The sequence below is a fragment of the Garra rufa genome, chromosome 13 (assembly GCF_049309525.1).
Source record: "Garra rufa chromosome 13, GarRuf1.0, whole genome shotgun sequence".
Taxonomy (NCBI): Eukaryota; Metazoa; Chordata; class Actinopteri; order Cypriniformes; family Cyprinidae; genus Garra; species Garra rufa.
In genome coordinates this window covers 37,157,516-37,173,100 of record NC_133373.1, presented here as the reverse complement: position 1 = coordinate 37,173,100, position 15,585 = coordinate 37,157,516, and the positions used below count along the sequence as shown (strand labels likewise).

General features: G+C 35.3%; 1 protein-coding gene across 1 annotated transcript in view; it reads left to right on the top strand.

The window, feature by feature from the left end:
• Nucleotides 1-15,585, top strand: part of ipo13b (importin 13b) — a 57,301-nt gene that overhangs the window by 31,156 nt on the left and 10,560 nt on the right. The window contains exons 11-19 of the mRNA XM_073852795.1: nucleotides 646-793; nucleotides 986-1,167; nucleotides 1,258-1,284; nucleotides 2,369-2,503; nucleotides 6,125-6,274; nucleotides 6,362-6,442; nucleotides 6,526-6,663; nucleotides 7,177-7,273; nucleotides 12,704-12,756. Of these exons, the coding sequence (XP_073708896.1) occupies nucleotides 646-793; nucleotides 986-1,167; nucleotides 1,258-1,284; nucleotides 2,369-2,503; nucleotides 6,125-6,274; nucleotides 6,362-6,442; nucleotides 6,526-6,663; nucleotides 7,177-7,273; nucleotides 12,704-12,756 (1,011 nt within the window). The remainder of the gene's footprint in view (nucleotides 1-645; nucleotides 794-985; nucleotides 1,168-1,257; nucleotides 1,285-2,368; nucleotides 2,504-6,124; nucleotides 6,275-6,361; nucleotides 6,443-6,525; nucleotides 6,664-7,176; nucleotides 7,274-12,703; nucleotides 12,757-15,585) is intronic.

The window sequence follows — 15,585 nt, the reverse complement described above, 5'->3', positions numbered from 1 at the left end:
CAGTGAAATTTTGAAATATTTGTACTATTTAAAATAACTGTTTTCTATTTGAATATATTTTAAAATGTAACTTATTCCTGTGATTTTTAAAGCTGAATTTTTACTACCATTACTCCAGTCACATGATTCATCTGAAATCATTCTAATATTTTGATTTGCTGATCAAAAAACATTATTATTATTATTATGAAAACAGTTGAATTTTTTTTTAGGTTTCTATGATGATTAGAAAGTTCAGAAAACCGGCATTTATCTCAAATAGAAATCTTTTGTAACATTATAAATGTCTTCATCATCACTTTTGATCAATTTAAAGGATCCTTGCTAAATAAAAGTATTAATAATCTATAATTAGTAGTATAATTAATAGTCTATAATTTCCGAATTAAAAAAAAAATTATACTGACTCTAAAGCTTTCGAATAGTATAGTGAATAGTTAATGCTGAACTAGGGCTGCACGATTAATCGCATGCGATATCCAGTGCGCATCTAGTCAGTAAAGTCGGTCCTGTAATCAGCAGTAAATTAAGTTGTAATTAAGTTGTAATTAATATATACAGTAAATATTAATAAAAATAACATATCTAAATTATAAGTCCTATTTGCAATTTTGTCAAATTTTGTGCATTTTTTTTTTATTTCAGCATACAGAAGCACTCCTATACGGATTCCAGTCCATCGCCGAAACGATAGACGTGAACTATTCCGACGTCATCCCAGGACTCATCGGCCTCATTCCGAGAATCAACATAAACAACGTCCAGCTGGCCGACACAGTCATGTTCACAATCGGTGTGTGCTCCTGCGTCATTAAAAACACTCATTTCTATGTGCTAGGAAATTGTCATTTATCATCTCAAGCAATTTATGCTGTTTTCGCACGCTTTAGTCCAGACCAGACAATTACACACAATTGCTTTCCCACGCAGATACCCAGCTTTGTGTTCCAGCCCAGATATTTACCCATTACGTCTCTCCCTGTAGGAGCGTTGGCAGAATGGTTGGCGGATCATCCGGTGATGCTGAGCAGCGTTCTGCCGCTGGTTTTACAGGCGTTGGGCAATCCAGACCTGTCTGTTTCCAGCGTCTCCACGCTCAAGAAGATCTGCAGAGAGTGCAAATACGACCTGCCCCCCTACGCCACCAATATAGTCGCTGTTTCACAGGTATTACATGCTCTAATGATGATGCTCAAACTTATAGGACAAAATTACTCTGTTTTTCATCTATGAATGTCTATCTTTTTCTCTTTTTAGGAAGTGCTTATTAAACAGATCCACAAGGTGAGTTTGCATATATTTTGATGAATAAACCCATTTGTTTTTGCTCAGACAAAGCCAATTTTATAGAGCTGTAAATGAATGGTATTAATTTAATTAATAAAACAAAGACATGCAACTTAATTAGGTGCACACACAAAAATTTGATAACTTTATTCCATTTCTGTATATTTGCTATTAGCTGCAGGGCACAGGTAAATAATGGGTTTATTTGAAGATTGTTTTAAGTTCACTTAAATTAGAAGTTATTTTTTAGTCTAAAAATTTTTAAAATTGATAGCTCTCAATTATACTGTAATGTTAAATGGCTGTAATTAATAGTTAAATATGGAAAAATAAAATTTCCTAGAGACATCAATGATATTGGTATTTATGATACTCGCCTTCAGTCATATAAAAAAATCAACAAATATTAAAAATATACTTTTTGTCTTTATGTTGTTTCTACAATAATATTAAGATTGATTGAATGTGAAATGAATGCAATAAAGTATATTTTAAAACTTTACTGTTAGGTGGGATTAATTGCGAATAATCGCAATTAATTTCAGAGAAATGTGTGATTAATTTTTTTTTATTGATTGACAGCACTATAAATTCAGACAGTCTTTTCCTTTCTGTTAAAATCTAATTGAAACAAAAATTGAAACAGACTAATGTGATTATTACTTGCATATAAATAAAAGTCCAAAATTATGCATAAAATCTTTTTTTTTCTGAATATCAGTAGTTTGGTTTACAATAATCCATAATTTTTACAGGAAAGAAGGATGAAGAACATTATTTAGCCCATTAAATAAAGAGATTTTTATTAGTATCAGCATTATCTTTGGATTATCTGCAAAATCCTATATTAATAGACCTCTAATGTTATTATACAATTATTATTGATATATTACTACATAAACCAATTTCAGTATATATGTACGGTATTATTGGTATGATATTTCTTTGTCACTTTGCACTGCTTTTTTGCTTTTCGTGAGGACAAAAACATTACATAAAGCTGGAAATGCATCTCATCTAGGTAGCACACAGTGTTAAACCTGTTCGTCTTTTCAATCTCTTTTTCTTTCTTTCTCTCTAGACGAGTCAGTGTATGTGGTTGATGCAGGCTCTGGGTTTTCTGTTGTCCGCGCTGCCTGTGGAGGAGATCTTGAGGAACCTTCACTCTCTGATCACCCCGTACATCCAACAACTGGAGAAACTAGCAGAGGAGATGGTGAGACATTAAACCCCTCTGCTGACATCCTCTCAGGCCTCTGGGTTTGTTTATCCGTGTGTTGCTTTGGCCCGGTTGCATGTGAACAGACCCTGCATCTGCGTGAGCGTGTCATAGGATGGAACATTTCTCAGCAGGAACAGATTGGCATTACTCTGGGCGCTGGAAGAGTAAACCGCAGGAGAAATCGGCTTAATGTTGCTGAGAGCCCTGCATGGATTCACATTAAGTAACTGACATTTCAAACACAATATGGGCAGGTATTTGATCTATTTTTGTTGCACGAATAAAAGTAATGCCAAAAATAACCTCAAGCAGGATTAATGTAAAAACTGATAAAACAGCAGATCAATGGACTGCTACTAATTTTAGATATATCACATTCAAACATGCACTTTTTTGTTCTGAAGTTCATGCATGCTAAAATTCCCCATGTACGGTCTGCTAAATTCTAAGCTTAAAAGTTCTTTGCGATGCACCGGAACTCCTGCAGTTAGAAAAAAATGGCTGAAACTATGATATTTAATCAGTACTTTTCCATAGGGGTGGGGGAAAATCGATTCTCTGATGCATCGCGATTCTTCAACGATTCTGAATTTGTTCTGAGCTTGTTTTTTTCCCGCATATGACATGTGTGCCCACTTTTCCATCACTTGCTCATTTTGGCCAGGAGGCCAGCTCTAGGAAGAATCCTAGTTGTTCCAAACTTCTTCCATTATGGATAATGGAGGCTACATGCTTCTGTGAACCTTCAATGCAGCAGAATCTTTTTTGAACTCTTCCCCAGATTTGTGGCTTAATGCAATTCTGTTTCTGAGCTCTGAGCCTCAGGGCTTGGTTTTTGCTCTGATATGCGTTTTCAGTTGTTAGACCTTTTATTGAGAGGTGTGTGCCTTTCCAAATCATACCCTTTCAATTGAATTTGCCACAGGTTAACTCCACTCGAAGCACAGTAACATCTACAAGAGATATGGATACGCTTGAGCTAAATTTCAAGTGTCCCAGAATACTGGGATGGGTATTATTACTTATGCAATGGAATCATTTCAGTTTTTTATTTCCAATAAATTTGCAAAGTTGTTACAAACATGTTTTTAATTCATCATTATGGTGTATGGAATGTAGATTAATGTGAAAAAAGGGTATTTAAAGCAGTTTGACATAAGGCTGCAACGCAACAAAATGTGAAAAAAATGAGCGATAATTGCAATAAGCATTGTTTCTTTTGATATGAAACAAAGTCTACACTTTCAAATTCTGTCCATTTGACTACAAATTCAAACAATAAATGCTGTTTAAACACTCTTAAATGTGGCGTGTTCAAGCGGCATGTGAAATGATAATCTTTTTCTGTTTACTTCTAGTTATAGCACAAAATAAACATGAGATAACACCAGTACAACTTATTGAAATGTATGATGCCTCGTAATTGTTTCAACCCTGGAATGACGTCAATAAAACCGCTTGTAAATAATGTCATGTAATGTAACATTTACCTCAGGAAAGCTTGAAAAAAATATCTCTTGAAAAGAGTTTTCTGATAAATATATGCACTATATTACATTTTATGTTATGAACCTGTTGGCTTCATTATTTAATGTAAGTTTGAATAAATCTATCATGAAAACAAGTTTTTATTACAGCCACCGTTTAAATCATATTTAAATAGCTCATTAATATATCATTAAAAAAATTTAAAAGTATAAAACTGCCTTATGTGCTATACAAATATTTAACAATTTATATACAAAACCAGTTTATATTTGAAAACCATTAATTTCAGTTTTGGTGTTTTACTAAAGAAAATCATTTGGTGCATCACTGTTTTTCATAAATCTTAAGATATAATAGGCGGAATAAGATCAAAAAGATTTTTTTTAAGCATTTACACACAATTTTAATTAGAATGACATAAAAACAACCAAAAAAATACCACTGACTTGTTGAAATTGTATCTGGAGATCAGAATATCTCAGCAGACACTTTTCACTTCAGTGAGTGACTAAAACACCCTAGAAACCACCTCTTGCATGCATGCAAAATCTAGCTTTTAATTGCATTTTATCAAAATGCATGTAAAATCCAAACCGATTTCACTCCTATTTCCAGTTCGGCCTCACATCTTGTCCCTTTCTACGTGCTGCATGTCTGCTTTTGACTTTCATTTTCTTATACCTTTCCTCCCCATCTGGTCCTTCCCAGAAAGACATTACATCAGCCTCAATAAACAGGCTTTGATGGGCCGTTCACACACTGACCCCTGCTGGTCACAGTCGCTGTGAGGATCTGTCTGAACATTTAGATCTCATGCATGTCTCTGATGCTATTTTCAGACACTGCTGTCAGTAAAATTGCTAAAAATACCTAAAGTAAACAGGATCGTACTGACAGTTTTTAACTTGTTTATAAAACGAATAGATCTGGCTCTGATGTCTAATTGGATGAGCCTTTTTAATGACGTCATATCAATTTAATTTACCGTTAAAAATACTGATGATAAATGATAAAACTATTTCTTTAAGTAAGCATGTAGTATAAACTTTTTCCAGGTTAACCTTTGGAAAATAAGGCCGTCTGTGCACCGATGCCTTTGTTAAGGGTTTAATTGAGCTTCTCTTTCTTTTGTGCTTGTGTGTGATGTCACACAGAAAGGAGGATAGTGTAGCGACTCATTTTGACTCATTTTGCCTCTCCGCCAATCACTGAGCTGTTGTCATGGAGCTAACAGCAGTAATTAGACTGTTGGCTTAATGGTTGTTTAACGACTCTTTAATTACCGCTGATGTTCCCAGGAGCGCCGGCACACAGCATACGCCCAATACTCCCCACCCGCCCTGTCTCTGCACCGTTACTGAGGCAAAAAATTGATTATTACTACATAAAGTGCTCATTTTGTGGAATTTTTCACTCCCCCTTTGAAATGTGTTTGATGTTAGCTGTGTTAAAAAAATGTATTCAAACTATTAATAAAAAAATACAATAGTATCGAAATACTAAAATAACACAGCTAACATCAACCCCCCCCCCCCCCCCCCCAAATTACTCAGTCTGTATGAAACTATTAAAACAATGTATTGAAACTATTATTTTCTGTTTTTATTTCAAATGTAGTTAAAGATTGAGTTTTTTTGTTACGTATATAAAACCATGTTGGGATTATATTTTCAAAAATCATGTTTTTTATCATGTTTTTGTTGTGTTTTATTGTGTTAGTTAGTATTTTTAGTTATTACTACTCAATCAAAATAACCCAACTGCAGGTTTTTATTGAGATTAATTGGAATGCACAATGAAAATTAAAAACTGAGCTATCTGTTTTTGCGAATGAACTCTTTGTAATTGTTTAGCCCTAACTTGGTTTTCTTTTGCAAACAAAAGTTTGAGCTATGCTAGTATGTGAAGTTTAGGTACTCATAATAGATGTTATTTTTTCTACTCTCTTAAAGCTAGAGTAGAAAAACACTCTTGTTCATAAAATGTTCATGGATGACTAATAACGACTGTTTTAGGTGCATGAAAGAAAAATCTTAATTATCTGTATGCATTAAAATTGTAAAATATGGCCCCTGTAAAATAAAAGAGCATTTCAAATAACAATCTGACCCTGGTTTCTCTTTTCAGCCCAACCCTTCGAATAAACTGGCCATTATTCACATCCTCGGTCTGCTGTCCAATCTCTTCACCACACTGGACATCACCAAACAGGAGGAGGAGTCAGGAGAAAATGCCCCGCCCATCAAATCAACCCCGCCTCAGACAGGCCCCAACCCTGTAAGTACCTTCCAGCTCTCTGCTTTCACTCTGAAGCAGACGTTTGCATGTGTCCGAGGTGAACTAGAGTGTGTTTGTGTGTTGTAGGTGGTGGTGGTGCTCCAGCAGGTGTTTGCACTGATACAGACGGTCCTCAGTAAGTGGCTGAATGACTCGCAGGTCGTGGAGGTAATTGCAGACTCCTTATTCTGACTCATTATTATATCTTTTCGATATGGTTGCAGGACAGATTTAATTCTGCTCTCTCTCAGGCGGTGTGTGCCATCTTTGAGAAGTCTGTGAGAACTCTTCTGCATGATTTTGCCCCCATGGTGTCTCAGCTGAGTGAGATGCTGGGGCAGATGTACAGTACCATACCACAGGCATCTGCACTTGATTTAACACGCCAGGTACACAACACTATAACAAATGCATGTTTATATGCATGTGGGTCCTAAAAAACATTTTAAGTTTGAAGCCATGAACTCAATAGGAAAAGTTTTAATTACCATTTCAAGTTTAATAACATTAATTCATCCAACAGATATTGTTTCAATCTGTATTTGACATTTCATTCAATGTAAACTCCTAAACTCTCACTAAAATCTTCTCACTGAAATACCCCGTCACAGGAAGAAAAAACTAAGAACATTATTTAAGATGGTCTGTATAGATATTTAAGTGCAATAATCTTTTTTATTGCCCTTTTTAAAACACGTTATCATATTAGCAACTTCTAAAAAAAAGAGTTACATGATTTTTTTTTTTAGATTGTATGAGATTGTTCTGTATGGACATACGGTATTCATTTTATTTGTGCAAGTCTTAAAAAGTCTAAAATTTGGTTTTGACATCTCAGAAACCCTGAATGTGTTGTGTTGCCTTCTATGAGTTTTGTGTGATTTGATTTTGTTCTCTTGCAGATGGTCCACATATTTGCCAGCGAAACAAATCATTTCCCCCCAATCAAAGCGCTGTTTGAATTGGTCACTTCTGTTACACTGACCATCTTCCAGCAAGGTAGGCATGCTGGGAACATCCAGCTGCAGGGGGCGAAGGAAATCATGTGGTTTTATGTCTTTACTGTCACTGTTTCCAGTTGTTTGCATGCATCTGTTTCTTTCTTTGTCTTTTAAATGCGCACACACACAAACAGAGCGCAGAAATGGGCATGGTTTATGAAACTGTTCTTGTTTTCTGAAATGGTGTGGTGACTTTTGATCCTGATGTTCTGCTTGGGATTTTTTTTCACCCTATGAGTTTTACACATGCATCAAGGGTGTTTTCACGCTGGAGTTTGTGATTTGGATCCGAATGCATTTGGTCCTGTTTAAATTTGGTATTAACAGTCATTTCAGGTGACATTTGACTGACAGGTGAGTGGGCGGTGCTTTACCATTTTCCAGGGAACATCAGGATGCATTACAAATGCATGTAAATGTGAATTCTATTATGTGACCATAACTCATATTAGACCGAGGCTATTCAATTGGCAGCCCGTGAGCCTAATCCGACCCACCAATCATCTTCATCCAGCCCGAGGAACGATTACGCGCAGGTCGCACAAAAGTAAGTACACCCTTCACATTTCAGCAGCCATTTTAGTATATCTTCTAAAGGGACAATACTATAGAAATGAAACGTAGATATATTTTAGAGTAGTCAATGTGCAGCTCGTATAGCAGTATAGATTTACAGTCAATAAAATAACCATTATAGCCATTATTGTCAAAATTGCTGGCAACAAAAGTGAGTGCACCCTAAGTTATAACAGCAGTATGTTGTTTAACCATGCAAAGCCACATGTCCTATTCCTCATGTTTACGTTCTTGTCTGCTTGACAGGACCATACAAAGTTGTGTATCTTGTATTAGAGCAGTTAAAATGAGGTGCTTTAAGTACAATTCTCTCATACTGACTACTGGATGTTCAACATGGCATCTCATGGCAAAAAACTCTCTGAGGATTTGAGAATTAGAATTGTTGCTCTCCACAAAGATGGCCGAGGCTATTAGAGGTTCAGTAACACCCTAAAACTGAGTTACACTACAGTGGTCAGGGTCACACAGAGGTTTTCCAAGAAGGGTTCCATTCAGAACAGGCCTCGCAAGGGTCAAGCAACGAAGTTGAGCACTCATTCTGTGCGTCAGGTGCAGAACCTGGCTTCAAAAAACACATGCATGAGTGCTGCCAGCATTGCTTTAAAGGTTGCAGAAGTAGAAGGTCAGCTTCTCAGTGCTCAGACCATACCCCACACACTGCAACAAGTCAGTTTGCATAAGCGCCGTCCCTGAAGGAGGCCTCATCTGAAGCTGGCTCAAAAGAAAGCCTCCAAACAGTTTGCTGAAGACAACCTGTCCAAGAGCATGAATTACTGGAACCATGTCCTGTGGTCTGATCAGACTATAAGACAAACTTGTTTGGCTCAGATGGTGTCCAGCATGTGTGGCGATGCCCTGGTGAGGAGTACCAAGAAAATTGTGTCTTGCCTACAGTCAAGCATGGTGGTGGTAGCATCATGGTCTGGGGCTGCATGAGTGCTGCTGGCACTGGGGAGCTGCAGTTCTTTAAGGGAAACCAACATGTACTGTACATTCTGAAGCAGAACATGATGCCTTGCCTTCAGAAACTAGGCGGAACAGCAGTTTACCAACATTATAACGATCCCAAACACACCACCAAGATGACAACTGCCTTGATAAAGAAGCTGAAGGTGATGGGGTGGCCAAGTATGTCTCCAGACCTGAACCCTATTAAGCACCTGTGGGGCATCCTCAAGCATAAGGTGGAGAAGCACCATGTGTCTAATGTCCAGCAGCTCTGTAAGGAGTGGAAGAGGATCCCAGCAACAACCTGTGCAGCTCTGATCAATTCCATGCCCAGGATGATTAAGGCAGTGCCAGATAACAATAGTGCTAACACAATATATTGACACTTTGGACAAGTTCACTTAGGGTGTACTCACTTTTGTTGCCAGCTATTTTGACAATAATGGCTGTATGTTGAGTTATTTTCAAAGGACAGTAAATTTATACTGCTATACAAGCTGCACACTGACTACTCTAAAATATATCCAAGTTTCATTTCTATAGTATTGTCCCTTGAGAAGATACTAAAATCGTTGTTGAAATGTGAAGGGTGCTACTCACTTTTGTGACATACTGTAAGCCTTGAATTGTGTTTGCACTAATTAGTTTGTAAAGATTTGGGGACAAAATCAGATATGTGTCAAATCCGCTTCATCTGTGTCAGGTTTTAAAGAGACAGCACTGCTTTCAAAGTGAAACCTGTTATGAAAATTGAGAAGTCACTCAACTGCAGTAGTCACCGATTAACTTTTGTAGCTTGAATAAAGATTAATCTATATATCTATATATATAAGTGCATAAGCGATATAGCAGTTTAGGCTATGTTTACATCGGTATGTAGCGCTCATCATTTATGATCGGACCACCTGAGATGGATCTTAATACCAAATGTAAATAGGGTTTTTGAAGTCAGATTTGGTGATGGCTGTTTTCTAAACCACTTTCAAGACCATTTTCAAATCTGTCTGTGTCGTAGTGTCACTCAATATTCGTTCTTGCATCTTTTAATAAAAAGCTCTGGTCTGTAGGTCAACTGCTTTTAATGGGTGCAAATATATGTTAACGTTTTTCTGTTAAAACAACAACAACAAAAAACTTGGTATTGTGGCAAAGGTGTGTTTATTCAGCAACCACAATCATGATCACAGTCAAGATTCATGTTTGGATTTATCACAATTTGTCACTGAGAAGGTTTGCTCTTATCAAAATATGATTATGAATGCAACCCTACTTAACATTAATGCTGTGTATACAAATTCATAAATTGTGGATTAGGTTTTTGCACCTGTTAAACTTATCTTAGGGCTTCACTCTTTTGATTGCAGCACTTCCATCCACTTTTGAATGAAAAACATACCACCTTTTGCTTGATTACTCTGTGTAGATACATAAAAAGAATGAAATATAATGAAATGACTATTACTGAAAAAAATGTGATATAGGAAATTGCTATTAAATTCCACAAATAATTACAAAGAAAACACATATATACACACACATACACACTGCCAGTCAAAAGTTTGGGATCAGTAAGTTTTTTTAATGTTTTTAAAGAAGTTTCTTATGCTCATCAAGGCTGTGTTTGCTTGATCAAAAATACAGAAAAAAAAATATTGTGAAATATTATGACATAAAACAATGTTTTTTTATGTTAGTACACAGTACACATTAAAATGTAATTTATATCTGTAATTAAAGTTACATTTTCAGAATCATTACTTCAGTCTTCAGTGTCACATAATCCTTCAGAAACCATTCTAATATACTGATTTATTATCAGTGTTGAAAACAGTTGTGCTGCTTAATATTTTTTTGGAACCTGTGATACTTTTTTTTCAGCATTCTTTGATTAATAAAAGCTTAAAAAGAGCAGCATTTATTTAAAATAGAAAGTTTTTTTTAACAATATACACTACTGTCAAAAAGTTTTGGATCAGTACATTTTTATTCTTTCTTTTTTTAGCAAAAAATTAATACTTTTATTCACCTAGGATGTTTTAAATTAATAAAAAAATGATAGCATAGATTCACATTGTTAGAATAAATGCTCTTCTTTTTAACTTATTCATCAAAGAATCCTGAAAAAAACAATCACAGGTTCCAAAAACATATTTGGCAGCGCAACTGATTCCAACATTAATAATTCTAATAATAAAACAACATATTAGAATGATTTCTGAAGGATCATGTGACACTGAAGACTAGAGTAACAGCTTCGCTTTACAGGAATAAATTATATTTTAAAGGTTGTATCAGCGATTTCTAGCCTAAAACATAAAGTGTCAATTTCAGCTGACCTTTCATCACGATCCGCTCGCTGCCTGACCCATAAATTGTCTGTGAAAAAACCGTGTCTCTCTGGTCAGCCTAGGGTCCGAGATATGCCAAAAAAACAATCGGCACTACCAACCTTTCCACAGATAAACAAACAGTGTTCCAACCAATCAGCGTCAGGGGTTTGGTGTTGTGGATTTTCGCCCCGCCTCCCTCACAACCCAGCACCAGTAGGAAAGTCCACAACACCAAACCCCTGACGCTGATTGGTTGGAGCACTGTTTGGTTATCTGTGGTGTGTTGATAGCGCCGATTGTTTTTTTGGCATATCTCGGACCCTAGGCTGACGAGAGAGACGCGTTTTTTTTCACAGACAATTTATGGGTCAGGCAGCGAGCGGATCGTGAAGAAAGGTCAGCTGAAATAGACACTTTATGTTTTAGGCTAGAAATCGCTGATACAACCTTTAAAGTATATTAAAATAAAAACCATTATTTTATATTGTAATAACATTTTGCAATGTTACATTTTTTTTCTGTATTTTTGGTCAAATAAATGCAGCCTAAGATGAGCATAAGAGACTTCTTTAAAAAATATTACAAGTCCCAAAAGTGTATTTATTTATGTATTTTTTTGTACTCAAAACTCCAACTCGTTTAGCAAATAACCAAATTTTTATTTTTGGTGATATCATTTTTCTGGTTTGGGCCAACCAGTGACAAAAAGTGTGAAAACAGCCTAAAATTCAGTCCAGTCCAGCCCAGCATGACTTCCTACCACACACACACACAGTTGTTTTTTGCATGTGTCCTCTAGCTCGCTTGCATCACTTCCTGTTTCCTGTTTGTCATTCTCCATGTCTTCTGTTTTAACCACGTCGTTTCCAAACCAGCAGAAATGTGAGCGATAACACTCTTATCCCGATCAGGTGACATGGCCGAGAGGACCTGCCGTGGCCTGTCTGTTTGTCTGTAGTTTGTTTTCTGTGAGGGGCGGGGTTTGGTGGGTGGGCGGGGTTTGGGTTTGTGGGGGCGGGGTCTTGTTTGGAGTGTGGGAACAGCAAAGGGAGGGAAGTTTGGGACTGACTGCTACCTTGCTCTTCCGGGGTGGTGGTGGGAACCAAGCGCTCACCAGCAGCGGCGGGGCCAGTCGGGTGTATGAATTGAATTTACAGACAAATGTGAACAAATAAAATGCACACTAAAAAGAAAGCAAGCAACACGAGTGTCATCACAGTAACAGGTGCCTCCTGGGTTCCCACTCCAAACCCACTGTTTCTTTTGTTTTTTAGGTTTCTTTTCTTTCTCTCGTTACTTCTATTTGGTTTCCTTCTTTGTTTCTTCCCTTCAGAACGGACTCATTGATCTGTCTTTTTTTGTTGTTGTTTTTCCTCTTTTCGTTTATCGCAACTGCCTTCAAGTCGTTCATGTTCCCTCCTCTTTCTCTGCCCTACTTCTCTCACGCGTGCGATTATTTCCGTCCAGTTGACTTTTCCGTTCCACATGACTGTTCGATCTGTTCTTTTGCTGTTTGTATATATTCTTATTATTCTTATTATTTCTTAAGTTTCATCTTTATTATATTTTAGGGCCCAGGGATCATCCTGATATTGTTGATTCATTTATGCAACTCCAAGCTCAGGTGTGTTTTTGGTTTCTTATTTCATTCACTTTGGGTTTCTCTCTTCTTTCGCTGTCCCTTTCTTTCTCACTTCTCCTCCCTCCTGTCCTGTGTCACGGGGTCTTTACAGACCCTCGTTTTTCTCGGGCAGTGGAATTGACCTGAGGGGTTTTGCTATTGGATGATTGACAGCTCTTTTGTCCAATAGTCACACAGAACACCTCTAATCTGTGTACGTCTCATTCAGTCCAAAGATCCTTCTCCTTGTGGCGGTTTATTACAAAACTTGGCTGTGATCGTGTTGCGTTTCTCAGAATTTCTTTTCTTTTTTTTCTTTTTTTCACCCAAAAATCAAGTTTTAGGATTTTAAGTCATTTAAAATAAATTATGTTAAGCATATAGTTATGAAATGTTTATATATCTGTTTATAAATAAATAGAATAATAAATAAAATTAGTAAATAGCAATGATCTACCTGTCTTTATATCAATACACACATATTTTGTTGTCAGTGTCATCCACAAAAATTGGCAGTTCCAATAATTATGTATTTATTTATTGCATTTTTTCCTTTAAAAAAGGAATTAAGGGAATTTAATGTTATTGCAGAAAAGTGAATTTTTAAGTTAATTATCAAACCTAGAGTAAACTGCATTTATTTGATCAAAACTACAGTAAAAATGAAAACTGTTATTCTAAATTAGATGTTTTTTTTAATATATTGTAAATTAATGTTTGAGATTCTATGCCATTTATAAAAAATATAATAATAACAAAAATTAGTAAGTAGCAATGATCTGCCTGTCTTTATATCAATACACACATTTCTTGTCAATTCCAATAATTGAGCACATTATGTATTTATTTACAGCATTTTTTCCTTTAAAAAAGGAATTAAGGTAATTTAACATGTTACTGAAACTGCATTTATTTTATCAAAACTACAGTAATATTGTAAAATATTATTTTAATTTAGATGTAAAATAATGTTTGAGATTCTATATTATTTATAAATAAATAGAATAATAAATAAAATTAGTAAAAAGCTATGATCTATTTGTCTTTTTTGATCAATACACACATTTCATTGTCAGTGTCATCCACAAAAATGGGCAATAAAGGAATTTAAGTTAACATGTAACACTTAATCAGTTGTTAAATAATATATTTTATTTGTTTATTTATCAAACCTACAGTAAACTGCATTTATTTGATCAAAACTACAGTAATATTGTAAAATATTATTCTAATATATTTTAAATTAATGTTTGAGATTCTATACTATTTATAAATATTCCAATAATTGCACACATTATTTATGTATTTATTTATTGCATTCCCTTAATAAAAAGCAATTAGGGAAGTTAACATGTTATTGCAGAAAACTTCAAATTAATTGTTAAATTATGTTTTATTTATTTATTTTTTATTTGATCAAAACTACACTAATATTGTGAAATATTATTCTAAATTAGATGTTTTTTGAATATATTGTAAATGTAATGTTTGATATTCTATACTCTTTATAAATAAATAGAATAATAAAAAAATGAGTAAATAGCAATGATCTACCTGTCTTTATATCGATACACACATTTCCGTTGTCAGTGTCATCCACAAAAATCGGCAATTCCAATAATTGTGCACATTATTTATGTATGTATTTATTTACTAATTGCATTCCCTTAAAGGGGTCATCCAGTGCCACATGCACTTTTACAAGCTGTTTGAACTAAAATGTGTGTTGGGAGTGTTTACACAACCACCCAGAATGACAAAGATCCACCCAGTAGTTTTCTTTTAATTTAGTAAAATAATTTGCCTCTTCTCATATCGAGCCGTTCTCAGATGCCTGTCGTTGTGGCGTAACACCGACAGAGGCCACTCCTGCAATAGTTGATAGACAGCAGTGTTTTAGCATAGACCCGCCCCGAGTGAGAAGTAAACTGACAGCACTGAGGGAATGTGACCGCTGATTTATCTAAATGGGTTCATGTTTACATGAATCATTTCTCGCCATACTGCTTTATAAACGAGGGTCAGTATAAAGCTTAGCTTTGTAACGCTAGATGGTTTAAAACGGTGTCTGTTAAGGATTAAGATGTAACCTTAACGCAATACCTGCAAAAGTGTTTTTAAATTAAATTTTCAATGGATGGGGTTGTACAGTGTCTTCAAAGCCATTTTCCCCCAAACTATACAACTATACCCCCAACTGTTGTCTAGGCAACACCCCGTGTGCTATGTAATGACACACCCCACAGAACTGAAGGGCGGGGTGAGCAGAGGATCATATCATTTAAAGGGCCAGGTACTGATATTGCTTGTTGAGAACAGAGGCATTTTTACCAGGTAAAATGAGTGGGTTTTTTTTACACTACCATAGAGAATTTTTAATCAAAGTATATTACAAACTTTTCATTTCTACCCTAAAGCATCATATTAACTTGTGGAAAATGGGCATCGGATGACCCCTTTAACAAAAAGCAGTTAGGGAAGTTAACATGTTATTGCAGAAAACTTCTTTTTTTCTCATTTAATCAAAACTACAGTAATATTGTGAAATATTATTCTACTTAATAAATTAATGTTTGAGATTCTATACTATTTATAAATAAATAGAATAATAAATTGGCAGTTCCAATAATTGCGCACGTTATTTATTAATGTATTTATTTATTTATTTTTATTATTATTTATATGTTGTATTTTTCCTTTTAAAAAGGAATGAAGGGAAGTTAACATGTCATGGCAGAAAACTTCAAATTAATTTTTAAATAATATGTATTATTTATTTTTGATCATTATATTTGTTTGCATTTATTTGATCAAAACTACAGTAATATTACT